At 42.9% G+C, this 27777-nt stretch overlaps 1 protein-coding gene and 1 long non-coding RNA gene across 4 annotated transcripts in view; both read left to right on the forward strand.

Moving 5' to 3' along the window:
* LOC110257309 (uncharacterized) overlaps positions 1-25154 on the forward strand; it is a 407691-nt gene extending 382537 nt beyond the window's left edge. The window contains exons 5-7 of one of the 3 annotated variants that reach the window (XR_014831513.1): positions 21885-22282; positions 22867-22982; positions 25090-25154. This is a non-coding gene — a long non-coding RNA (uncharacterized LOC110257309). Of the gene's footprint in view, positions 1-2742; positions 4551-21884; positions 22283-22866; positions 22983-25089 lie in introns of those variants that run through there. The other 2 variants (XR_002339760.2, XR_014831514.1) reach the window with 2 other exon arrangements.
* Positions 25155-25738: 584 nt separating this feature from the next.
* Positions 25739-27777, forward strand: part of MAP1B (microtubule associated protein 1B) — a 94038-nt gene continuing 91999 nt past the window's right edge. The window contains exon 1 of the mRNA XM_003134032.6: positions 25739-26110. Coding sequence (XP_003134080.1) covers positions 25927-26110 — 184 coding nt within the window. The 5' untranslated portion in view covers positions 25739-25926. The remainder of the gene's footprint in view (positions 26111-27777) is intronic.

A 27777-nucleotide genomic window follows, 5' to 3' on the forward strand; every position in this document is an offset into this window, starting at 1 on the left:
TAGGTTGCAGAAGCGGCTTGGATCCTGAGTTGCTGTGGCTGTGGCGTAGGCTGGTGGCTACAGCTCCAATTAGACCCCTAGCCTGGGAACCTCCATATGCCACGGGTGCAGCCCTAGAAAAGGCAAAAAGACAAAAAAACAAAACAAGCAAACAAAAACCAGTGAACTCCTTTGCCGTGTACACAGACTATTTCTATAAAAATATCAAATGTATTATTAACTCAGATTTAATCATCTTTTCTCATGTCTTATAAATTTATCCTAATGACCCATCAGCTTTCCAGTGGGGGCTTTACTTATTCGGTGTTAGATTTTTTATTTCTCTGGACTTCATTAGAATCTGTATATTTATAGCGTCTAACATTTCTGCATTGAGTAATTTCCCCAGTGAATATGTATCTGGAATTCCACATATCAGACAAGCATGAAGCCCCTAGCAGAAGCATTGACTATCTCCGGCCATCCCAGACCACTGCATCTAAAAAAGCTTCCTGTCAACTCTTAATTCCCAGGGTTGTCAGAAGATTCAATAAGGCAAAATATTCAAGTATAGGAGTTTTTTGTTTTTGTTTTTGTTTTGTCTTTTTTTTTTTTTTTGCTATTTCTTGGGCCGCTCCCGCGGCATATGGAGGTTCCCAGGCTAGGGGTCCAATAGGAACTGTAGCCACCAGCCTACGCCAGAGCCACAGCAACGCGGGATCTGAGCTGCATCTGCAACCTACACCACAGCTCACGGCAACGCCGGATCGTTAACCCACTGAGCAAGGGCAGGGACCGAACCTGCAACCTCATGGTTCCTAGTCGGATTCGTTAACCACTGCACCACGACGGGAACTCCCGATTCTTTTTAATAGAAAAATCAGTCTTTAAAATTGCCACATATTCATTCTGCCAACACTTATTGAGAGCCTCCTATGGGCCAGACTGTCTGTCATCTCCACAGATACCAACTCAATCAGCCAGACAGTGTTCTCATACCCCCCGCCTCCTGAAGCTTATATACTAACAGGGCCAACAGGTTTTTAAATAGTGTTTTAGATTGTTTTCAGGAGCATAGAGAAATTAGCAATAGGTAAGGTTATTTTGGTTTTTTATTTTTTTTAAATGGAAGTATCGTTGATTTACAATGTTGTGTTAGTTTCAGGTGTACAGCAAAGGAATTTCATCATACATGCATATATACCTGGGGTTTTTTCAGATTCTTTCCTCTTATAGGTTGTTACAAAACATTGAGTATATTTTGCTATGCTTTTCAGTAGGTCCTTGTTGGTTATCTATTTTATATATAGTTGTATTTATCTGTTAATCCCAAATGCCTAATTTATCCCCCCGACCTAGGTAAGTTTATTTTAGACTCAGAGGACATTTTCTAAAAATTGAGTTTGATTTAAAATGCAAATAAACCCTTGAGGCATAAGATACGTTTTGCTTTTCTTTGGGGTTCAAACTGTCCCTGAGAAATAGAAAATCCTTTGGACTGGATCCCTGTGCTATTTAATAGCTTGCCAAGAAAGTAAAAGCAAACACTGAAGGTCAGAAACGGGGTATACGCAAACAAGTTAATAGAGAAATTATATCCATGTATAGTATATAAATGTAATAAACTATTATTTAGTTGCTTTAGCATGTGCATTTTTTATCTAGTGCCCTCCCTTTGTTCTAATAGCACATCCAGGATACCACATTATATTATTTATTTGGCGTGTCCCCGTAGGCTGCTATTGGCTGTTAACAGTTTCTTAGACTTTTTGTTTGTTTGTTTTTTATGACCTTGACAGTGTTGAGGAGCATTGGTCAAATAAGTTTTAGAATGCTCTTCTAGTAGAAAAAAAAAAAAAGAAAGAAAGAAAGAAATGGGGATATAAAAAAATGCAGCATTCATAAGTCAGGGTTATCTCCAGGAGAAAATCAGCAATGACCATGTGTGCTGGGTTTAATGAAAGAGCCCAATATAGAACCCATAAGAAATCAAAGATGGCATGAAATTTATCAAACAGGTCAGGCTCTACTGAACTGTGACCAACACAGAAACCTGGAGATGTGTACTTTGCTTACTCTTGCTGCAACTAACTGGGATACACAGTCTAGACATAACTTCTAGACTGAGTGATGGGAAACCCTAAAGCTACACTTATACCTCCAAGATGACCCCATCATCAAGGTGTAGAAGAGACTCAAGTCCCTTCAGGCACTGTACTCAGCCCAGTGAAAATGAGATGAGAAATAAGGCCTACAGTCTAAGGCTTGCGCAAGGTGCTGAGGTGATAACAAGCAATGCTCTCAGCATCCCCTGTAACTACAGTTGGTACCTGCTGAGTACCTACTCCATGTCTGACACTGTGTTGAGAACGTTTTTGTTTTTATAATGTCGTTCAATACTTAATCACCCCTATTTTATTTATTTATTTATTTATTTATTTATTTTTGTCTTTTTGCCTTTTCTTGGGCCTCTCCTGCGGCACATGGAGGTTCCCAGGCTAGGGGTCTAATCAGAGCTGTAGCCACCGGTCTATGCCAGAGCCACAGCAACACAGGATCCAAGCCCCATCTGCGACCTACACCACAGCTCACAGCAACGCTGGATCCTTAACCCACTGGGCAAGGCCAGGGATCAAACCCGCATCCTCATGGTTCCTAGTTGGATTCATCAACCACTGAGCCACGACGGGAACTCTAATCACCCCACTTTAGAGATAAGAAAAGGCACAGAAAGGTTAATCAACTTGTCCATGACTGTTTCAGTTGCAGAATCCAAGACCAAGAATGAACTCAGAGCTTCTGTTTGTCATCTCTGACCTACAGAGTGTTGGTTGTTCCCTTCCAATGACTACATCTTCCGCCTTGGGCACAAAAGAGACTTCTTGCAACATTTACCCTGCTGTTCACTCTCTACCGATATGAACTTTTCTGTGATTAGGTTGTCAGTGTGGTTGAAAGACGATGTGAAATAAAATGAATCAACTCTCCCTCCCAAAGGGGAGCTAGAGCTGGGTAAGTGTGGGGTCAGGGTGAGTGTTACCAGAAGCCAGATAAAATAAGGATAAAAGCATGGGCAGAGGCAGAAGCTCTCAGAAAAGGGGTGATCAGGAATCAACAATGCAGCAATGTTTGATGGGCACGACCAGTTGGCGCAACTCCCAGTGTACCAAGGCCAAAGGGAGATTCAGACGGGAGAGTGACACAGGCTGACTTCAGCATCACAGGCTCACAGGGAATGTTGAGAACGGAAGTCATTCCAGAAAGTGTGCTCTGGGCTCAAAGTCAGGAAGAAAGGGGTACAAAGGGACTTCAGGGATTTCTCCCTGGATACAAAAGTCGCAGAAGGAGAGAGGACTGAGCATGACCAGTGCCCATGAAGTGCAATAGCCAGGATGGAGATGGGCAGCCCAGCCTTCCTGAGGCAACCGAACCGGACAGCCTCTCTATGGGTCTGGCACCTCTGCCAGTTCCATTGCCTGATTCAGCAAGAGCAGAGACCCTACACATAACTAGTGTCACCGGGAGGAGCTAGGATTGAGGTAAAAGGGCAGAAAATTCTGTCTTCTTTCAAGAAGACCACTCAGAATTGCCTGCAGTAGCCAGATCACCCCCAAAGCCCAAGCTCAGGAGTCCCAGAGTGTTTGCACAGTGAGTGCAGGGCAGTGAAGCGGAGGGAAATGAACACAGGGAACTGAAATGCCCATTTTGAGTTTTTTAAAAAAAGGTTTTGTAATTTACTCAGAGTCTATAGAAAAACCTCTCCCTGGAGTTCCCATTGTGGCTCAGCAGGTTCAGGACCCAACGTTTTCTCTATGCAGATGTGGGTTAAATTCCTGGCCTCGTTCAGTGGGTTAAGGATCTGGCATTGCCTCAAGCTGCTGCATTGGTTGCAGACATGGCTCAGATCCCACACGGCTGTGGCTGTGGCTCAGATTCAACCCCTAGCCTGGGAACTTCCATATGCCGCAGGTACAGCGCCTCCCTTCAAAAAAGAGATAAAAGAAAAAAAAGAAAGAAAAATGTCTTCCTGAGAAAGCTTGAGAAGGCAGAGAGGAGCACCGAGGGAGGTGGCAATGCAAAAGGTGGTTCCTCCAGCTTCCTTAAGCTCATTCTCCTTGGCATGTACAACCCCAGGACAGCCCCACCTGGGGAAGCCAGATGGGCTGCGGGGGCTGCCAGGTGTCCTGCTTGAACCCGATGTTAACACCACATGCACACGTCATTGACTGAAGAGCTGGAAGTCACCTGGCCTGGGATTAGAAACAACCAGATGTACAGTGATCTTTCCTCTTGGTTGGGATTCCAGTTGCTGAGAAGGCCAGATTAACACCAAAGGAGCTGGTTCAAGGTGAGAGACCAGACACCCAGGCCTCCCCTCAGCCCTTCCCTGGGTCAGCCGGCATGGAAACCACTGTCCTGGGATCTTTTCTGTTCTAGATTCCCCAAGGGGCAGCTGGGCTGACACGTAACATGTGCTTACACATCTGTTCCGTAAGCCTCACAAACTTGGCATAAGTTCTATGCATGTAGTAAGAGTTCAATAAAAATTAAGATGCAATGACTATTAAAAATTGAGCTTTTGGCCTTGAACCTGTAGACACTCCTATGCTTTCTTGATTTGGATTTCAGAACCCTGGATGCCTCATATTTGTACACTGAGAGTTTGCATCTGCTTCTGCTTCACAGGGGGCCAGGCAGGATGGTGCCCCTAGACTTTATCTTGGTCCAGGAAAAACTGTCTCTTTATTACTCTTTCACAGTAAAAAAAAAATCTTTTTGTTGAGTCAACCTGGAATGCTGAGGCTCAACTAACAGGTGCTATGCTAAATTACATTAAAGTCAAGGTTTGAGCATTTCATACCAGCTAATGGCCTCCCACCTCTTGGAAATGTGATTGGCTTTTAGGTTAAGGTGAACCTAGGAGGTTTTTCCAGTGTTTACCATACATTTCCACTCCCATGCTGTTTGATTTTTAGTGAATGGCTGTATTTTCCTATGCCCAGTGGAAGTGCATTGATGCCAACGGGCTGTCTGGCAGAGAAGCCAGCAGCTTTAGAGTAGTATGTGATTTTCTCAAAGAAGAGGAGCCCAGGTTCAAGCCCACTATACATTGGGTTTCCACCACGAAGCATATTGCTTAGGAAGGGAAGGCCATGTTTGAGCTTTAGGTCTCATATTTAGGAGACTCCTCGATATAATAGACACATTCTCCCCAAAAAAATAATTTCACAGTTTGATGACCTGGTAAATCCCAGTATTTGAGGCCGGAAAATGGGCAGGAAAGCCTTTGAGAACCCATATTTCAGCTGATTTTAAGAATTGGTTCCCACCTTCAAGAGCATCAGCACTTGGTGAATTCCACACTCAGAGACCCTTGATTGGCTTTAGACAGTCCTGCTCTCCCAGGTGCAGCCTTGCCGGGAGGAGAGGAGAAGATGGATGGGTTCTCATCCAGCTGATTTCTTGCAATTGGTTGCCTAAAAGTTATAGGCCATGTCTCCAGAGCTTTGGAAATACAATGGCAAGCAAGATTTAAAATTTTAATGCCATGTTCCTATCATCGTAAATGTTAGAAGAAGAATGTAATTCACCAGGATAGGTCTAGAACCCCTCCTCTGTGGACCCCGGCATTGGCTGATGCTGTGTGTGCTACTCTCCCAGCTCCTCCACTTCTAGGTTGCGTCAGGTTCCCTGCAGACTGCACAGCAAAGAGCTCCACAACCCTCTCCACCGTCCCACAGACCTCAAAGCCCAAGGAAAATGGAAATCGATGAGCCCTCACGAGTGATAGGGTATCCCTCCCAGGAGAAAAGCAAAGACTAGGGCCCAGCTGCCTTTTATTCTTTGTTGGACTGGCTAATTCCAGCCTTAACTCCTAACTTTTCTCCACATTCAGACCTGAAACCTGGGTAATTCCCATTTCTTGCAAAATACCCTGGGGTTACCACTGCAAAGGATGGTGCGTGACAGAAAAGTTTCTTTCTCTATTTCTGGACATGATAAGTAGATGTGAGAAGTGATGTCATCACTGACCATGAAAATGCAGTTAAATAAATTTATTGTATCTAAACAGTGTGTTGCTGTTTGCTGTCCATACATTTAGAACTCACAGTGTTCTGCAAGTACATTCTTGAGGCTTGTTAGATCTTAGAACAACAATCACCTCTTTGAAAAAAAAAAAAATTTTTATGCTTTTTTAGGGCTGCACCTGTGGCACGTGGAATTTCTCAGCCAATGGGTTAAATCGGAGCTATAGCTGCTAGCCTACCCCATAGTCACAGCAACACTGGATCTGAGCTGCGTCTGCAACCTACACCACAGCTCATGGCAACACTGGATCCTTAACCCACTGAGCAAGGCCAGGGATCAAACCCACATCTTCATGGATACTAGTTGGATTCATTTCCACTGTGCCACAACAGAAAGTGTTAAAAATATTTTTAAAAACAGAATTAAATTTGGTAAAGTCACAGGATACAAAATTAGTACACAGAAATCGATTGCATTTCTATATAATAACAATGAAAGATGGGAAGGAGAAATTAGGGAAACAATCCCATTTACCATTGCATCAAAAACAATATAATACCTTAGGAATAAACCTACCTAAAGAGACAAAAGACCTGTACTCTGAAAACTATAAGACACTGAGGAAAGAAAGCAAAGAAGACACAAATAGATGGAAAAATATACCATGCTCTTAGGTTGGAAGAATCAATATAGTTAAAATGACAATACTACCTAAGGCAATCTACAGATTCAGTGCAATCCCTATCAAATTACCAATGACATTCTTTACAGAACTAGAATAAAATATTTTAAAATTTGTATGGAAACAAAAGACCTCAAATATTGAAAAGAAATAATGGAACTGAAGGAATCAGACTCCCTGAATTCAGACTCTACTACAAAGCTACAGTTATCAAGACAGTATGGTACTGGCACAAAAATAGAAATATAGATCAATGGAACAGGATAGAAAGCCCAGAAATAAACCCAAACACCTGTAGTCAATTAATCTATGACAAAGGAGGCGAGAACATACAGTGAAGGAAATAGAGTCTCTTCAATAAGTGGTGCTGGGAAAACTGACAGCTGCATGTAAAAGAATGAAATTAGAACACTAACACCAGACTCAAAAATAAACTCAAAATGGATTAAAAGCCTAAACATAAGGCCAGACACTATAAAATTCCTAGAGGAAAACATAGGCAGAACACTCTTTGACATAAATTATAGCAACATCTTGTTTGATCCACCGCCTAGAATCAAGACACAAATAAACCAATGGGACCTAATTAAACTCAAAAGCTTCTGCACAGCAAAGGAAAACATTAAAAAAACAAAAAGACAACCCACAGAATGGGAGAAGATTTTTGCAAATGACTCAGCTGACAAAGGTTTAATCTCCAAAATATACAAACAACTCATACAACAAAAAACAAACAACCCAATTGAAAAATGGGCAGAAGACCTAAATAGACATTTCACCAAAGAAGATATCCAGATGGCCAGAAGGCATGTGAAAAAATGTTCCATATCACTAATTACTAGAGAAATTCAAATCAAAACTACCATGAGGTACCACCTCATACCAGTTAGAGTGGCCATCATTAACAAGTCAACAAATAAGAAATGCTGGAGAGGATGTGGAGAAGAGGGAACCCTCATACACTGTTGGTGGGAATGTAAATTGCTACAACTACTATGGAAAACAGTATGGAAATAGCTCAGAAAACTAAATATAGAACTACCATATGACCCAGCAATCCCACTCTTGGGCATATATCCAGAGAAAAACTTCATTGAAAAAGATACACACACCTGTATGTTCATCGAAGCGCTGTTCACAAAAGCTGCGACATGGAAACAACCGAATTGTCCATCGATGGATGAATGGATTAGGAAAATGAGGTACATATATATAATAGAATACTACTCAGCCATAAAAAGGACAAAATAATGTCTTTTGCAGCAACATGGATGGAACTAGAGACTCTCCTACTGAGTGAAGTAAGTCAGAAAAGAGCAAGACACTATATGATATCACTTATCTGTGGAGTCTAAAATATGGCACAGGGAGTTCCCGTCGTGGTGCAGTGGTTAACGAATCCGACTAGGAACCATGAGGTTGCGGGTTAGGTCCCTGCCCTTGCTCAGTGGGTTAACGATCCGGCATTGCCGTGAGCTGTGGTGTAGGTCGCAGACGCGGCTCGGATCCTGCATTGCTGTGGCTCTGATGTAGGCTGGCAGCTACAGCTCCTATTGGACCCCTAGCCTGGGAACCTCCATTTGCTACGGGAGCGGCCCAAGAAATGGCAAAAAGACAATAAATAAATAAATAAATAAATAAATAAATAAATAAATAAATAAAAATAAATAAAATAAAATATAGCACAAATGATCTTTCTACAAAACAGAAAAGCTCATGGACATGTAGGACAAACTTGTGCTTGCCAGGGGAGACGGGGAGAGAGTGGGATGGATTGGGAATCTGGGGTTAGGAGATGGAAACTCTTGCATTTGGAGTGGATGGGCAATGAGATCCTCCTGAATAGCACAGGGAACTATATATCTAATCACTTGTCATGGAACATGATGGAGGATAATGTGAGAAAAAGAATGTCAATATATATATGACTGGGTCACTTTGCTGTACAACAGAAATTGACAGAACATTGTAAATCAATCATAATAAAAAATTTAAAAATGAACAAATAAATAAATAGTATTTATGTGTTTGCCAATCTACAAAATGCTAATGTAAATGACAGTTCATATTTGCTTACTTTTTAGTTTTCACTAGAAATTAAGCTTTTTCAGTGTTCAGAATTCTAATATTTGAAACTGCTAAAATTAATAGAAAAACATCTTCATAGGCAATGAAGACACGGTGTAAAGAATGGAGTTGCCTTTTGTTAAGGGAAAATAAAATCATTTTTTCCTTAAATGTGATTATTTCTAAATGGGAAAGAAAATAAGAGACAAGCTACTATGGATATTGAAAGAAAATTTGTGAAGGTTGTGAAAAAATCTTTTGAAAGAAATTCTATGTGTGATTAGGACTGGCTAAGGTTTGAATAAACTGGAGTAAATGTATTTTACTATTCAAGCTAAGGAGGTGCAAAACTAGAACTTTATTTTTTCTCTTTAAGAGGACACATTTTTTTTTCTCAAAATATTGATCCTCTTTTGATAACAGATCACACAAGTTTATTACCTGTAAGTAATTTGTTGTAACTTTCTGTATCTTGCTTTTGAAATCTTTTTTCCAGAAAAATTTGGCTAACAACTTTCCCAGTTCTTTTTTTTTTTCAATTAAACTATAGTTGATTTACAATGTTCCTTCAATTTCTGCTGTACAGCTAAGTGACTTAGCCACACATAGATTTTTATTATGATTTTGGTTAAGTGAATAAGTATTGTTTTACTGTGACCCGTGATCCTACTTGACCACATGTTTTTTCGGGTGTTTTTCGGGGTTTTTTCGGGTTTTTTTTTTTCCTCTTTGATTCCTTCAGTGATATATTGGTTGTTTAAAAGCATATTTTTAAACTTCAAAAAAATTTTAAAAGTAAAAACAGAATGAACACAAAGCATTGATATCTGTTTTGAAAGTGGTATTTTAAAATGATTTTAAAGTGCTGTTAATTTGTAACCACCTTACAAAACAATAGGACCAGATATAAAGTAATACAGTGCAAGCTGAGTTCACAAGTTTGAAAGTAGATGTTTAAAGATGAAGGAATAATATTCAAATTCTACTTAAGTAGAATCATCTGATACTCCTATTGTAGCTCCTCTTCTCCTAGTAATTTGAATTTGTTTTCATTATGGCAATTTGAAGGGGTCTCAAAATAAGATCTACCTTCATCTCTGTAATAATAGACATATGGTTTTATTTACCTTGAATTATAAATCAGTGTACTGTGGATACTTTTATTTAATCCCACTTATAGCAAAACTTCATCTCTACAAAACTCCACTATCCTGAAATCTCAGGGAGATGGGGGTTTGGCTCAAGACAAGGAAAAATAAAAATCAAAAGAGGCCTCTGGTTAACCAGACAACTCTTGGAAAATCTATGTACTAAAAGTTCACACACTTGATGCAAATGGCAACTCAGAATCTGTTTTGGCTTAGTCGACTTATTCCTCTAAACTTGCAGATTAAAAGCCACATCAAAAAAGAGGGAGTAAGAACTATTTCTTCAAGGTTATTACATAATTGTCATCAGTCGGTGGTGACTGTCATTTCATCACTCATAAAGGAGGCGAGAGAACAAAGAACGGAGAACCAGCAAGTAAAATCCCATCTACAAAGTAGATATTTGGTAGTTTATTTCAGGGACAGTATTCCCAAAGCCATCACTGTGTTTCAGCTCATGTTCGCAATGATAAACCTGAGTCATCAAGGACAGATAAGTTAGGTTCAGAACACTCTGTGTACAAGGGAAGAGAAATGTTTAGCCAAAAAGATAATTAAGCTGTTTTGAGTTATTCATTCATTCAGCAAATTTTTACATAAATATTTATTTAAGTGTCAAGCGCTGTGCCAGGCAGGTCTTGGGGACCCAGAGATACTGAAATAGCAGTTCTTGCTCTCAGGAAACTCACATTCCAAGTCAGAGGCAGCCAAGTGTGGTCAGGGAACCCCAAGGGGTCCATAAGATCCTTCCAGTCTATGTTCAAGGTCAAAGCTATTTTATTAATAATACATACTAAGATGGCATTTGCTTTTTTTCCCACTGTTTTGGCATTAGCACTTATAGGGAGAAAGTAATGCTGGGTAAAACTGTTGGTTCCTTCGCACGAATCAAGGGAGTGGCACCAAACATACTCGTCATCATTTTATTATTCACTTTCATGCACAGAAAAAAACAAAAACTATGACTTTCACTGCAGAAAGTCCTTGACAGCAGGAAAAATGATTAATTTTTATTCACCCTAAAATATCTTACCTTATTTCAACCTAAAGTATACATTTTTAAAAATTTGGTGTCAGAGTTCCCGTCGTGGCGCAGTGGTTAACGAATCCGACTAGGAACCATGAGGTTGCGGGTTCGATCCCTGCCCTTGCTCAGTGGGTTAATGATCCGGTGTTGCCGTAAGCTGTGGTGTAGGTCGCAGACGCAGCTCGGGTCCTGCGTTGCTATGGCTCTGGCTCTGATGTGTGGATGGAGGTGGGGAAGAATGCCCAGCTGGTGGGCCAGTGGACAAGTGGAGAGGGACAAGGACGAGGAGGGCTTGACAGTGACATTCCGCCCCTGGAGAGAGGAGCCTCTACCATGTAGGGCATTTTATGGCCTTACCATTCACCCTCCTCTTGACTAGCAAGAGACACAAGGCATGGCCAGACACCACAAGGACTGCAGGTCCCATGGGCCCTCACTTAGTCTCGTCCTTCCAGCAGCTCGATTAGACCCCTAGCCTGGGAACCTCCATATGCCACGGGAGTGGCCCAAGAAATGGCAAAAAGACAAAAATAAATAAATAAATAAAATAAAAATTTGGTGTAATGACATGCAAAGTATGCATGAATCACCTCTGCTTTATGATGGTTGTCTACAGGAAAAACACTTGTGTGTTTGCTTGAGTTGCAAGCTGAACACCTTTATGCGGGGGGGAGGGGGGGGGCACTTGCAGCATAGAGAGATTCCCATGCTAGGGGTCAAATCGTAGCTGTGGAAGCCAGCCTATACCACAGCCACAGCAATGCAGGATCCAAGCTGCGTCTGTGACCTACACCACAGCTCATGGCAACGCCGGATCGTTAACCCACTGAGCAAGGCCAGGGATCGAACCTGCAACCTTATGGTTCCTAGTCGGATTCGTTTCCACTGCACCATGTCGGGAACTCCTGAACACCTTTTTAATGGAGCACAATTTTCACTTGAAAGAATAATTGACATACAAACTGTGTTCCAGCTTGGGTATTTGGCAGATGTTTTGTCAAAAATAAGAAAAGTGAGCCTGTCACTTCAAGAAAAACAACCTATGGTGTTTGTCTGAGCTTTCAAATGAAACTTTGAGTTTTGGAAAACTAGAACTTGCAGCTTCCTGATAATGAAAAATTTCTCTGATGAGAATGTCATTAACAATTTTTAATATTATATTATAGAGTGAAATCATCAAATTAGGATGATGAGTAAAATCCAGTGAACAAATCTTTCCCCAATTACCAAAATGTGATGTTACAAAATCATGTATGGATAAAAAAAAACATTTATTCAAAATGAAAAATAGACCAAATGGGCTGTATTTTTTTTCTGACGTTGCCTTCTTTGTTATTGCTGTTGTTGTTAATTTTATTGGAGTATAGTTGACGTATAATGTTGGATTCGTTTCAGATATACAGCAAAATGAATGAGTTATACATACACATTTATCCATTCTTTTTTTCCCATAGAGGTTATTACAAACTAGTGAGTAGATTTTCCTGGGCTATAGAGGATGTTCTTATTAATCATCTATTTTATAAAGTAGTGAGTATACGTTATTCCCACCTCCCAGTTCCTCCCTCCCTTCAACAGTTTCCCCTATGGTAACCATAAGATCGGTTTGGAAATCTGTGAGTTTGTTTCTGTTTTATAAATAAGTTTTTTGTATCATTTTTATTAGATTCCACGTACAGGTGACAACATATAATACTTGTCTTGTCCAAGTTATTTCACACAGAATCTCTAGATCCACCCATGTTGCTGCAAATGGTATTATTTCATTCCTTTTTATGGTTAATATTCCATTGTATATATGTACCACATCTTCTTTATTCATTCCTCTGTTGATGGACATTTAGGTTGTTTCCATGTCTTGGCTATTGTAAATAGTGCTGCAGTGAACACTGAGGTACATCTATCTTTTTAAATTATGGTTTTCTCCAGATAGATGCCCAGGAGTGGGATTGATTGGATCATATGGTAGTTCTATATTTAGTTTTTTAAGGAACCTCCATACTGTTCTCCATAGTGGTTGCACCACCAAATGGACTTGAATGTAAGAAAATACAGGAGTTCCCGTCGTGGCTCAGTGGTTAATGAATCTGACTAGGAACCACGAGGTTGTGGGTTCAATCCCTGGCCTCACTCAGTGGGTTAAGGATCCGGCTTTGCCGTGAGCTGTGGTGTAGGTTTCAGACGCAGCTCAGATCTGGAGTTGCTGTGGCTGTGGTGTAGGCTGGTGGCTACAGCTCTGATTAGACCCCTAGCCAGAAAATCTTCATATGCCACAGGTGCAGCCCTAGAAAAAACCAAAAAAAAAAAAAAAAAAAAAAAAAAAAACAACAAGAAAATACAGAACATTTACTGATTTGCTTTCAGATTATACATTGAAAAGAAACTTCAAGAATCTACCATTTGTAAAGTTTTAGCATATTATCGAAGAAGAATATCCATAATTACCTGTAAAGTTTATAAAAATATCCCTCCCTTTTCTAACTATTTATATGAAACTGGATTTTCCTCATATAAGTCAATCCAAAACAATTTATTTGCAACACAGGGAATGCAAAGGCAGGTAAGAGAGTCCATTGCAAAAACATAAAGCAATGCCATTTTTCTCTGAAATTTTTGTTTTGAAAAGTAGAATTATTTTCATAAAAATATGTATTCTGAGATGTTAACATGTAATAAGTTTATTATTATTTTTAAATGAACCAATAAAAATATTTTTAAATATCCCTCTTTAAATTTCTAATACTACATATCAACAGTGCTTATCCACATTTACAAAAGCTTTTCTGGGTCCCTAATAATTTTTTTCTTTTTTTGGCTGCACCAGCACCCCAGATCTGGGGCAGAGATCAAACTCGAACTCATGCCACAGCAGTGACAATGCCAGATCTTTAACCTTGGCTGCACCTTAAAAGAACTTCCTTAAAAATTTTTAAGAGTACAAAAGATCCCAAGCCTAAAAACTTTGAGAACAACTTCTTCTTCTAGGAAGAAGACAGACCTATGAGTCACTAATTCTAACCCATTACTATAAAGACTTTGATAAGATGATGCACAGGATAACATGGGAGGATAGGGGATCTAGCCCCACCTTGGGGAGTCAGGGGAGTCTTCCTGGAGGAAGCTATCTCTATGCTAGGACTTAATGGATGAGAAGTTAGCATAATAAGAGGGCTAAGATGTTCAAGATAGGAGGCGCTTATGCAAAGGTGCAGAGGAGAGAGAGAGTATGGCTCATTCATGAAATAAAAGTTATTTGGTATAGCCAGAGAATAGTTTGGGAGAACCAGGATTGTTCTGATTTATTATCATTTCAATAAAATGAGCATATATGTGCAGTGAAGTGTTGCAAATGGACTCTCTCAAGTATACAGAATACTAATAAAGGAAGGAAAGCTGGAAATGGTATCTCGTGTGTGTAAATACTTACAGAAGTCTTAAAAGAACCCACTTTAGTAAGTTGGCACAAATATTTAATTAGAAGTTGTAATCTACTTTCCATGATATCTCTAAACTTAAGCCAAAGTTTAGACTACCTTTGAGACATTTTTTTCATGTTTAGAAGAATGAGCTATTTCAAAATTCTATTTTTAATTTGAACTATTACATGTCTAAGTTTAAATCCTTATATTCTTGGAGTTCCTGCCGTGGCTCAGTGGTTAACGAACCCGACTAGCATCTGTGAGGGTGCCAGTTTATCCCTGGCCTCACGCAGTAGGTTAAGGATCTGGCATTGCCATGAGCTGTGGTGTAGGTCCCAGACAAGGCTTGGATCCCGCATTGCTGTGGCTGTGGTGTAGGCCGGTGGCTACAGCTCTGATTGGACCCCTAGTCTGGGAACCTCCGTATGCCGCGGGTGTGGCCCTAAAAGACAAAAAGACAAAAAAAAAAAAAATTCTTATATTCTTTATAAATATTTTCACCCAGATCAGCGACAGTGATGAGTTTGGGTCATATCCAACAGTGATTTCCTCTAAAAGTACCGTGTTGATTTCTCCACATCTTGGTGGCTTCTTTTGTTGTATTTGCCATATGGTCATGGTTTCCTGTCTTTCCATTCTATTCTCTTTTAATAATGTCTTCCCACGGCACCAAAGAAAACCTTTCAATCAGATGCACTGGAAAAGTGAGGTGTTGGCAGAGACCAAGGCAGGCGTGTGTCCTAAAGACCAGGGCAAGTAACCAACAACTCTACGGGGTCTGTCCATACTCAAAGCCCCCGGTCTATCCCATGGGTATTCATGAGCTGGAACAGAGCTTCTGAGAGTGATTTTTCTTTTTGGTAGGAGTTCAGAAGAAGCAGAAAGAAATAGTTCTGGCTCAGAGGTTAGGTTCAATATAACTGGTATCTTGGAACAGAGAGCCACCCACAATCTCGTCACTGCAGTCTTCGGGTGGCAGGTTGCTGTTATGTGTTATAGAATTGGGGTTCACTGTCAGGAAAGTGCAGTGGCTGAGACTCTATTGCTACACTTCACAAACCTTATCCGAAGGGCTCTATTTAAGTTAGAAATATCTATAGGACACTCCAGGAAATATTTTGCCAGGAATCATTTCTGTCAATTTATATTTGTAAGTCTGCACACACATTGCTTTATCAGTATATCTTCTGCATTATGTTGCATGTTGTTTTGTTTATCTGTCTATGTCTTTTGTGGCTCCTGAGAACTCTGAAAGGACAAAATAATACAACCATGGGTCTTTTGTAGTGTGACATTGTTTACAATATATTATACTTTAAGGTATTATCAAAAAAGCAGAGTTCCCTTGTGGTGCAGCGGGTTAAGGATCCAGCATTGTCACTGCAGTGGCTCAGGTTGCTGCTGTGGCTTGGGTTTAATCACTGACTCAGGAACTTCCACATGCCATGGGCATAGCCAAAAAAAGCAGCAAAAATATGTCAAATCAGTAAAACTAAGTAATTTAAAGCTCAGATCAACTCTGGAACTAAGGATATCACCTATATCTCCCAAAATATAAAAAAATACATTAGACTTCAGGAGTTCCCGTTGTGGCACAGTGAAAATGAATCCAATTAGTAACCATGAGGTTTTGGGTTCAATCCCTGGCCTCGCTCAATGGGTTAAGGATCTGGTGTTGCCGTGAGCCATGGTGTAGGTTACAGACATGGCTCAGATCCTGCACTGCTGTGGCTGTGGCGTAGGCTAGCCTGGGACCGGTAGCCTGGGAACCTCCATAGACCTCAGGTACGCCCCTAAAAAAGGCACACACACACACACAGAAATACATTAGACATTTACACATACTGTATCCCCAGCAACTAGGACTGTACCTGATACCCAGTGTGTATATGGTAATTGCTGAATCAGTAAATGAATGGATGACCGAACTCTAAGATATAGAAATGATAGATGTGCATAGTTTTCAAATGAGGAAACTGAGATACAATGACTTAAAGTAGCTTGTTAGTAAAAGGTGGGATTGCGCTTGGGGGTCGGGCAGCCTGACTACAAACTCACTTGATGAAACTCTATGCCCCACTTGAACAGAATGTTGGTGAAGTTTGGGGAGCTCTTTGTATTCAGGTAATGCGACACTGTTCCATCAGATGTGATGATTGAATATTTAAGAATTATTTTTTTTAGGATGAGAAGTCAGATTCACAAATATTGATCTACCTTCCTCACTGTCAGTAATCACTTATTGGGTTCATCTCACTGGCGACCATGAAGGGAGTGGTGGATTAAAATCTCAGGGGACACCGCATGTGGCTTAAAGACGAGCACAGTGGCCTCCAGGTAAAAATGACCCAAGTAGCCCCCTCTTGCATACGTTGCTGCTGTGTGCTCCTCTCTCATGCTGCTGTCATGATTAAGGTAAGATGCTTTTCTGGATCAAATCAGAACCTCCTTATACAACCACCCTTTGGTTTGGTTCGTTTTTTTGGTAATCCAGATGAGGAATGTATTTTGAAGTTTCACGTGCTTAAAAGGCAGTCGATTTTTATATTTGCCACAGGAGGGCACACACTTTAAAAGGCTGAGGAATGACAGTACAGTCATGTTGCCTCCAGGTTATAATACTACCTGCTAGTGACGGTCCTAATGACCTCCCCGCGCCAGGTCCATAGTCTGAAACATAGAAGCATGGGAATTGAGAGGGACAATGTTTCTGAAGCCTTCTATAAACTGTGAAGGTGGAAGAAAGAATGCTGGGAGTTCCCTTTGTGGCTCAGTGGTTAATGAACCCGACGAGGATCCATGAGGATGTGGGTTCGATCCCTGTCCTCGCTCAGTGGATTAAGGATCCTGCATTGCTGTGAGCTGAGGTGTAGGTCGCAGACGTGGCACGGATCTGGCATTGCTATGGCTGAGGGATAGGCCAGCAGCTGTGGCTCTGATTTGACCCCTAGCCTGGGAACTTCTATGTGCTGCACCCATGGCCCTAAAAAGCGAAAAACAAAAAAACTATGAAGGTGGGACCAGGGCCCGGCTACACGGGGGCTATTCTGAGTCTGGGCAGCATCCCACGCCCCTTTAGTTCTGGCGGCTTATCCACACTCTTCACTGCCAGTTGAATATTTCTTCTGCCATGTCTGCTAGCGGCCAGTTTCTTACTCCCTGGAGTGAATGGAAAAATGGTGGTTCAAGGGCATTCAAGATGCCATCTCATTCCCCACTGAATCTGTGCCACTTCACAGTCCTTTTAGTGTATTTTGTCCAGTGAGTCTTCCTTTCTTATCCTCTAAAGAGTATTTTAAAAGCCATTCCTGGAGTTCCAGTTGCGGCCCAGTGGTAATGAACCCGACTAGTATCCATGATGACACAGGTTCAATCCCTGGCCTTGCTCAGTGGATTAAAGATCCAGTGTCACCGTGAGCTGCATGTAAGTCACAGATGCGGTATGGATCTCGTGTTTCTATGGCTGTGGTGTAGACCGGCAGCTGCAGCTCCAATTTGACTTCTATCCGGGGAACTTCCATATGCCATGGGTGCAGCCCGAAAAAGAAAAAAAAAAAAAAAACAGCCATTTTCCCCTTTCTGAGGTTTTCCATATCTCTTAAGTCCTCTGGAAAATAAGCTCTATGAGGGTAGGGACCAAGCTTTTCTCATCATCACATCTTCAGGAACTCCAACAGTATCTGATGCATGGTAGATGCTTATTAAAGACATGCCAACTGAATGAACACATGAGCGACTTGATAAAGGACTGTCTCTTTGGGCGCTGATATCACAACTGGGAAAACTTCATTTGCCTCTGGTTGTCTGTGTATGATTTCCCTTTCTTCCTATCACTTTTAAAAACTGCTCACATATACACACAGAAGGAATCCGTCTCGGAAGTAACTCATCCACATGCAACCATGGAATTCTAAACAGAACCATGCTCCTTTCAGAAATGGCAAAACTGGAATACCATCTAATGGGAAATCGGATACTTGCTGACCATGGGATTTGAGAGAAATGGCCCTTGGTTTTCTAAAGGGCAATTGTGATCGTATCGCTATTTTAAATCCCAGTGGTTTTTAGATGTTCTTGCCCAGCTCCAACCTATTTAGAGAGTGAATACCATGTACCCTGACTGTGCTCTTTGGGAAGCACCAAGATGAGAGATGCTGAGTCAGGCAGCTTTAGAAGCAGTCCCAGTCCTTCGTTCCCAGCCCCATTCTCCCCACAACCCAGCCCATCATATGGGGTGGGACTGAGGCAGAGCCACCCAGAAGGCCAGGCTACATGGGAGCATCCCAGAAGGCATGACACAACGAATTGTGTGTCCCAAAGTGACTGAGCCACCTGTGTTAACAAATTACCACAAATATAGTGGCTTAGAACAACACAGATACATCATCTTACAGTTCTAGGGGTTGGAAGTCCTAAAATCAAGGTGTCAGCAGAGGTTCATTCCTTCTGGAGGTTCAAGAGCAGAATCCACTTCCCTTCCTCTTCCAGCTTCTAGAGGCCACCGACGTTCCTTGGCTTGTGGTCCTGTTCTCTCAGATCTTTGAGCCCAGCAGGGTACCTTCAAATCTCAGGCTCTGTCTGTCTCTGTCCCTCTTACACTTTCACTGCATCACATCTCTCTTCCACCCTCACGTCTCCTGCTCTAACTCTTGTCCCTCTTGTTTCCCTCTTATAAAGACCTTTGCGATTACACTGGGCCCACTCAGATAATTTAGGACAATCTTCCCATCTCAAAATTCTAAAGTTAATCACATCTGCAGAGTCAGTTTTGCCAGCCTGTGGAGCAACAGCTTCACACATTCCAGGGATGAAGACATGACGGTTTGGGGGGCACCACTCTGCCTAAGACCCCACCCCACCTGCTTTCTTCCCAACAGCCTCAGAAAGTGCCCTTCGCGTCCTCCCCTCCCGCAAGGCAGAGCTCCCCTTCCCCAAAGCAGAGCTCCCCTCCCCCAAAGCAGAGCACACTCAGGTGGCTGGAGGTCTCCTGTCACTTCCTCCTTTCCCTGGTCCTCCCATTTGAATGCCACCTACTTCTCCCTCCAGGTTCCTTAGGGCAACCCTGACGCTCTCAGGGCGTTCCTTTCTGCTGCCTTCTACCATATCTGTGCCAGGCATGTGTTACTTTCCTGACCATCCTGAGCCAGGAGCCAGCCCTCCTAGATAGCAGGTGCTCAGCCCTGGCCGCAAGTGCTCGGCAGAGGATGCATGAGCCACTTCTTCCTGGGCCAAGGAGCATCCAGATGCCCCCCCTCCCCCACAGTTCAGGGACAGAGCCCCTCAACCCCTCCCCAAAGCATCTCTGCCAGCCCAGCGAGAGCTGGCTTCCCTGACCAGGAGCTGGTCGATTCTACAATCAAACCTGCTTAGCCCATATCATCCCTGGGGAGGGGGGCGTGGCCTGTGGCCCAGGAAGGGAGTTTGCAATTATGTCTGCCTCTTCCCACCTTGCACAAGCCAGCTTGTTACTGCTTTGCTGTTTGCTGTGACTGTGGCGGTTTGTCTGCAGTGCCAGCTGAGGAGTTCGGTCTCCAAGCAGCCCTGGCTATTTCCACTATAATTCCCTTCCCCTCAGGATGCCATCCTCTACATGTGTTGGTATGACTCACTTGGCACTTGTACTTGGTAAGAGCCTGAGCTTGATGAAAAGGCACTGGCCGAGAATTTCTGTCTCATTTTCCGCCACTCCCTAGGTAGGCCTTGCCTCAGCACTGGCAGAATCTCACCTCCCCAGCCATCAGGAAATGCAGAAGTAAGAGCTGTTTAATTGCCAGGCACCAGGTGAAGCTTGGGACTGGGGTTGAAGTGGATTAAAGGGCAGGGTGGGTAAGAGAATAAAACCAGAAAATCAGTGTTTCTGCTCCGCACATTCAAACCAATTGGGGAAAAAATATAGGTGATCAAGTCCTTACAAAAAAATCTGCAAAATCTTCTCTCAGCAAAAGTGCTGTGGAGCTGAAGAAAAATGAGTGGATCCATATCTCCCAGTCTTCAAATGGATAAATCCAAAATGTTAAGAATAAAGCCTTAAAAGTACACACACACACACACACAAAACCTCTGGGAGAAATTTTCTTATATCATCTCAGAATGGCAAAGGCCTTTTTAACATAGGACTGACTCATAAACCATAAATGAAGAAATAAATTTACATAAAAAATATTCCCTGTGGCAAAATCTATAATAGAGTCAAAAAACATATGCCAAACTGAGAAAAGATATTTGTAAATTATATTACAGAAAAAAAGCAGTTTCCTAATATATAAAAATACATACAAATCAATAAGAAAACACTAATTATCTCGTAGAAAAATGGCAAAAGATATAAGCAGACAGCTCATAAAAGATGAAATGTAAATGACCCTTAAACATGAAAAGATAGTCCATCTCACTTATGATAAAATTTTTAAATCAATTCATAAAAGCTGAGAACAAAATGTAACAAAGGAACCTAATTATGTGTTTAGTGGCGTAATATAGAAAAAGGAATTAATTAACTTTAAAACTGCATCCCTGTGAGATATGGCTAATGACAAAGAAAATTGCAAGAGAAAAAAATTCCTAAATTGCTTTCAATAATCCTATTGATATCAGTAGCATTTTTGTTGTTATCTGAGAGTATTGAGTATGGGTTATAAAATAGAACCCCCAAATGTCCGTTTTGGTGTTTCTGGCAACTGGGAATTTTGGTTCTTTAGTATGGTACATTCTAAGAACAAAAATAATTGCAAAATATTCAACTGCTTTTAGTATTCATTGTTGGCAAAAGTGTTGTATTTTGACCTGAGACTACCATGAGTTTAATTTGTATATATTTTCAGACAAAGAAAATAAGAAATTATCTGCTTTTCTAATTCTATCACCCTTGGTGTCATTGAGAACCGTAATTCTTGGCATAAAACAAGAGAAATACGGATGTAAAATTGAAGATGAAGCACAATCTCCCTCGCCACAGATGTGTGGGTTCAATCCCCAGCCTGGCATAATGGGTTGAAGGATCTGGCATGGCTGCAGCTGTGGTGTATATCACAGTTGTGGCTCAGGCACATCCCTGGCCTGGGAACTTCCATATGCCATGGGTGTGGCCATTACAAAAATAAATGTAGTCCGATTCTGAGTGGGTAATATCAGAATGAATTTGCAATATTTCATCTTGAAAAAAATTTTATTTTATACTCCTGTCCCCTATCTAGAAACAATGACTGAGATAGTAGCAACAATTTATTTCTAGTACTTAGATTATGATCTCTAAATACCATTTCCCTCTTAAGGAATTAGCATTCCTCAGAGAAATGGCTAATTCCAGGTTCTGAGGCCAGGTATATACAAGGTAAGCTGGGAATATATTATCATATCACAGCCCAAAGATGAAAAAATCAAAATATCAATTGAATAATGACTTCAAGTTATATCCTTAATGATACAAAGAATTATTAATCACCTTTGGAGGATGTTACAGAATTCATTATTTTCAAAACTGATTGATAAAGAGAAAGACTCATGTGTTTTTTTTCTTCTCTTCCTGCATAAAGTGTACCGAGGCTACCAAGTGAGGGGGTGATACTTCTCCTAACAGAAGTCTTCCAGCTGTCAAATGAAGAAAGAATAATTAAATTAGAACATTATTATTTTCCAACATTTAATGAAATAAAGGATCTAGGTACTGATCATCAATGGCTGCCAAAAGCTCAAGACAAAGTCAACCAGTCTTTATGTGTTTCCCGATGGAAAAACACATGATTGCAAGAAAAATAATTGCAAAAAAAAATCAAACCTGAATTTCATTAGGCTCTTATACCTCACTATCAATACACAGATAATTCAGGAGATGGAAGAACAAAAACAGGAATGCAATCAGCAAAATTCAGGTTGTGAAATTTTGCAGAACAAATGTTCCTACTATTCAACAAGAAGTTTCAAGGCAAAAAGAGTAAGAGCACATAGATTAAGAGATTTAAGACTTATCTAGCAATTGAAATATATGGATCTCATTTGGATTTTGATTTAAACAAACAAACAAGATCATTTGATTAGGGATAATGAGTACATGGGAGCTTTCTTATACTATTCTACTTTTATATATGTTTGAATTTTTCCATAGTAAAATGTTAAGTAATCATGATAGCAGAAGCAACCTGTAGGATGCTATTTTAAGCATTTTATATATTTAAACTATCCCCCTATCTGTGAGGTGGGCACAGATCTCTAATATGCAAATGAAGAAACCAAGGCATAGAGTGGTTAAGATCTTGTCCAAGGTCACACAGTTAATAAACTATGGTGCTGACACTCAAAAGCAGGCAGTCTGACTCCACAACCCAGTTTCTAACCTGTACATTGCTGCCACTCATAATGACGCTATCTTGGACCAGGGTGGGAATACTGGAAAGAAGTGGATGCACTGAAGAGATACTTAGAATATAAGACTGACCCAGACTCCATGCTAAGTTGTACATGGGAATAAGAGTCAGAAAAGAGTCCAAGATGCCTGTGACGTTTCTGGCTTGATCACAGGATAGATGGTGATACTGTTCACTGAAACAGGAAAAGTGAAAGAGGATTGAATTTGGAAGGCAAAGATGATCTGAGTTTGGAGCATGCTGAGCCGGAGGTGCCTTTGGGACATCCAGGTAATGTCAAGTGGCATCAGGTAACACAGGCACTCTTATATGTCAGTTTTCCCCTTCCTCCTTAGAACTATACTTTTTTTTTCTTGAGATGGGGGTGGGAGCAACTACTTTTCTAGTTTGTCGCTTCACGTTTGATTCTTGTTTCAGAAGTATTGGTTGTTGTGCCCAATTTGATGTCACCTACACATTTTGTAAGGATATTTTTACTCCATCATCCAAGAAACTGGGACAACACAGGTCTATTCATCAACCATATCCCAGTCACAGTATTAGGTATTTTGTGTTACATCATTTACTCTCTCCTATAAAGTTACACAGTTATATATTCTTCTGCTCAGGATACAGATGAAGGAACTGAAGAAAGAATAAGTCACTTGCCCAAAGCTACAAAGCTGTACAGTAGCATTTAGCATCTCTAGTCTGTGTTTTTCCACTATGTCCCTTTTCCAAAGTGTGGATGATGACTTAGGTGGTTCATGGCCATGGCTTTTAATTGCACTGATTCACACCACACAGTAAGAAAGCTCTCCTGTTGTTATTTTCATCCAACCTTCTGTTAAGACAATGGAGAACAACCCATTTGCTAGTTTGTCTTCAGTACCTCTCTAACGCTTGCTAATCTGTGTTTTCTATTTAGGCTACATCTCAGGCTACACCTTTGCTCAGAGTCTTGAGCAGATGACAGCAGTGTATGGCAGGAATTTTATCACAATACCTTTTTTTTTTTTTGAAAGACATTTTAAAATTAAATTAAATTAAATTAAATTAATTTTTTTGCTTCTTAGGGCCACATCCACGGCATGTGGAGGTTCCCAGGTTAGGGGTCTAATCTGAGCTACAGCTGCTGGCCCACACTGCAGCCACAGCAACTCAGGATTCGAGCCGCATCTTCGACCTACACCACAGCTCACAGCCACGCCGGATTCTTAACCCACTGAGTGAGGCCAGGGATCGAACCTGCAATGTCATGGTTCCTAGTCAGATTCATTTCCGCTGCGCCATGACGGGAACTCCATTATCACTATCTTATTTTCATTATGTTTATTTTTAAGGATACCTTCTATTTATAGTAATATTGTGTTTCCATCTATATAGCAAGAAAGAATTTCATTTAAAATAAATTTAAGTAAAAGAAATACAGCTAATGAAGACTATTATGTAAACAAAAGTGATGGTGGTTCAGAGAAATGAAAGACACTCACTAGCTGACATCGATTCCAATGGCTGGGACTGGAAAACCTAGCTCCTCACCACATCTCCGCACCCCCCGGGACGGGCTTTGGTGCTGGCCTCAACCTCTCTAACCACAATCAGATGCTGTCTCATGACCAAGATATGCTATTATCATCTCACTTGAAAACTTTTTGTCACTGGTCACTGGCGAATGCAGCTCACCAATAGCTTGCCACTGACCCCAAGGGCTGTGGGTGAGGTGGTATCTTTAGTCTCCATTGATCAGACTGGCATAGAGGATGCAGCCAGAACCATGTCAGGGTTTCAGGAAGGAACAATCCATGGGATTGAACATTACCAATAAGTCAGGATGGTTAGCAGCTAAGGCAGTGGGCTGTTTTGGAAATCTTAGCATATGCAGGGTTTTTTTGTTGTTGTTTTTTTAAACTAATACACATTCTAGTATTAAAACTCTATTGACTACTCTAGTTTCCATCCATTCCTCTTTCCTAAGCCTCTTATCCCCCAGTCTTTCATGATGGCACCATGTTTGCACATTTTGTTCCTTCTTCACCACCACCACCACCACCCCCCTCCTAGGATGGAAGCTATATTCAGTATATTCAGTATGTTTGTGAGAAACCATTGTAGATGGGCTGCCTTTAAACATTTTTTTATGAGTTCTTCTAAACACAAAGGCAATAAAAATTCCCAATGCTACATGTCTTTTAAAAGACATCATTGTCACATAAAATAATTTTGTTTGTGTGTTCCCCAAGGAACTGAAAAGTACATTATAGTCACTATAATCCTGCTGGGTAGAGACAGCATTTTATCTTTATTCTTTGTTATGCCCGATACTATCTGTTTGGCATATTATTAAGAAATCTGTATCTGGAATAATGCGTCTGCATTTCTTCTCATTTCCCACAAGCACCACAAAGCCAGTACTTTTTCATCAGTGGATCTTGCAGAGGAAGGTCCAAAGCCTGAACCACGGTAAGCTTAGGTTGTGCATTTTTGATGTAGTCTTTAAGTGGAGGTGGTAAATACTGGTAAATATGTCTTCCTAAACACACAACATCAAAGAAAAGATAGGTTCCATCTTCCTGAGTAGGGTACCCTCAGCCCCACGACTGCATAGCTCTTGAGAACCTGGGTTCATCGGAGATGGGACACAAGGCAAAGGCCTGACTTGGGCATCCTCGGACAGGGTAAATATCCCCACTCTGAAAATGGAAATCCATCCCATTCTCCTGCATAAGCGGGGTAAGGGTTTGAAGCCGGCAGTGGGTGTGTTGGGGGGGTAGGTTGGGAGTGTTTTCTCCCTTAGAGCCCCCCCAGCCCCTTGACTCGTGGCCCTGCTCGGACCATTGTCCGCACACCTCGTCCCTCCAGCTTCCGGGCCGCGGGCGAGATGATTTGCTGCAGATGACATCAGCCTTGGGCCAACGGCTGGGAGAGCGGAGGCAGCCACCCCGTGAGGATGTGCCGGGTGGTCCTTTCCTCCTCCTCTTCCTCCTCCTCCCCGGCTCCCTGCCTAGTCTCCATATAAAAGAGCCGCCGCCTCCCCGCCCTCTCTCACTCCCCGCTCCTCTCCGCCGCACGCTCCAGGAGAGGGCGGAGGGGGAGGCGGCGCGCAGCGCCAGGAGGAGGGGGGACGCAGGGGGCGGAGCGGAGACAGCACCTTCGGAGATAATCCTTTCTCCTGCCGCAGAGGAGAGGAGCGGCCCGAGCCGGTTACTTCGCCGAGGCGTAGCCGGCCGGCAGGATGGCGACCGTGGTGGTGGAAGCCGCCGAGCCTGAGCCGTCCGGCAGCATCGCCAACCCGGCGGCGACCACCTCGCCCAGCCTGTCGCATCGCTTCCTCGACAGCAAGTTCTACCTGCTGGTGGTCGTCGGCGAGATCGTGACCGAAGAGCACCTGCGACGCGCCATCGGCAACATTGAGCTCGGTAAGAGGCCCTGCACCCCCAGGGGACGCGCTCGGGGAGACGCGCAAAGGCTACCCCACCTAGGGCGCAACGGCCACTTTCCTTCTCTGGCACGCCCCGCACCCCCGCTTCTTCCCGCACCCCCGCCTCTTCCCGCACTCGGTCCAGACTCTTTCTGGGCTCATTTGGGAGAATAATGCGAATTTCTTGATTTGAGACCCAGTGGCAGAGTCTTTCCTAACCTTGAGGGATCTGTCATCAGGCTGGGTCTGCAGATCCCAGCTGGCTACCGCCTCTCCCGCTAAATGAAATGCAGGTGTCAGAGAGGGCAGAGGCCACAATAAAGCCGCAACCGCAGGAAACCAAAGGTGGTGGTGGTGGTGGTGGTGTGTGTGGGGGGGTACTGATGCAACCACTCCTTTCAGCACCCCACCCCCACCCCCGCAACATGCTGGGATTGTCCCTTGCCGGCAGACCTGAGGCTGAAGTGCCATGCGCCAGGGGCCGCGTGGGAATCATTCTCACCACAGCCACCTCAGCCCTGGAGAAATGCTTTTTCTGGCTTAATACCGCCCCATCTTTTCTTTCCTTGGAATGACGAGGCTAGTCCCAGGGCCACGCCCGTCCCCCCCCCCCCCGCCCTGGGACGCGGAGATTTAGAACCGCCGGTGCCTAGCTGCCAGACGGCGTCCGCCTCGCTACCGGCCTTAGGGCCTTGGTTGCAGCTTTCGGAAAGGACAATGGGACCCCCCGAGTTGCGGGGTGGGGCTGCTGCTTTTAAAAGTCTCAGCTTGAGGAGTGATGGCTTGGGAGGTACAGGCGGGAGGGTGGGGGCTGGCGGGTTGAGCCGGGCGTCTCGCCCGGTGCGCGCACTGCGAGCGCGCTCTGCAGAGGCCGAATAGCGGTTCGCCAGAAACCCTGGGCGGGGCCGTGAGGGTCGGGCGGGCGCAGCCTCGGGCGCGCGGACCGACCCGCTTCGCAGCCCCACCCGGCCTGCCGCAGTGCCTCCGCCCTCCGCACCTGCCCCCCGCACTGCGGCGCCCCCACTGGGCGCGGCCGGCCCGGGCTCTGGGGTGCGCGTCCCCTCCTCTCCCTCAGCCCGGCTTTGTTGCACTCGAAGTCCCCGACTGGGCAGCTCTGCCCACTGCCTTTGCCTTTACCCCCAGCGTCCCAGACCGCCCCTCGCCCTGACCGAGGTCGCCTGCTCCCGCCTTAGCCCCAGCCCGCGCGCTCTATTCTCTCGGGGTGGTTGGTGCTGAAGCGGTTCTGCCCCGAGATACCGGCTGGTGGGCGTGGTGCAGTCCGCACTGCGGTCTCTACGGCAGCCCGAGGCGGACAAAGGGCGTTCACGCAGCACTCCTTCTCCGCTCCTGTCCACCCCCACCCCCCGCATAAAGGACGAGAGAAAAACCTTGTTTTAAATGGAGAAAAAACAGAACAAGAAAACGCTGGTTATTTGCCTCTGCACTGGGAAATGGTCTACTGTCCCCAGAACAAAAGGCTGCAGGGTGGGGACTGGAGTTGCAGACCTGGTTCTTTTGTTTAACTTTAAAGCACTGATTTTCCCTTTCAGCTAAAAAAAGAAAGAAAAAGAAAAAAAAAAAAAAAAAGAAAGAAAGAAAAAGAAAAAAGAAAAATAATGTGAGCAGAAAGCAGTCGTGTTATTTTATTCAAAAAGAATTCAAGAA

The sequence above is a fragment of the Sus scrofa genome, chromosome 16 (assembly GCF_054392235.1).
Source record: "Sus scrofa isolate SSC_HxYL_T2T_F1_AM1 chromosome 16, Sscrofa_HxYL_maternal_Yorkshire_Landrace_v2.0, whole genome shotgun sequence".
Classification (NCBI taxonomy): domain Eukaryota; kingdom Metazoa; phylum Chordata; class Mammalia; order Artiodactyla; family Suidae; genus Sus; species Sus scrofa.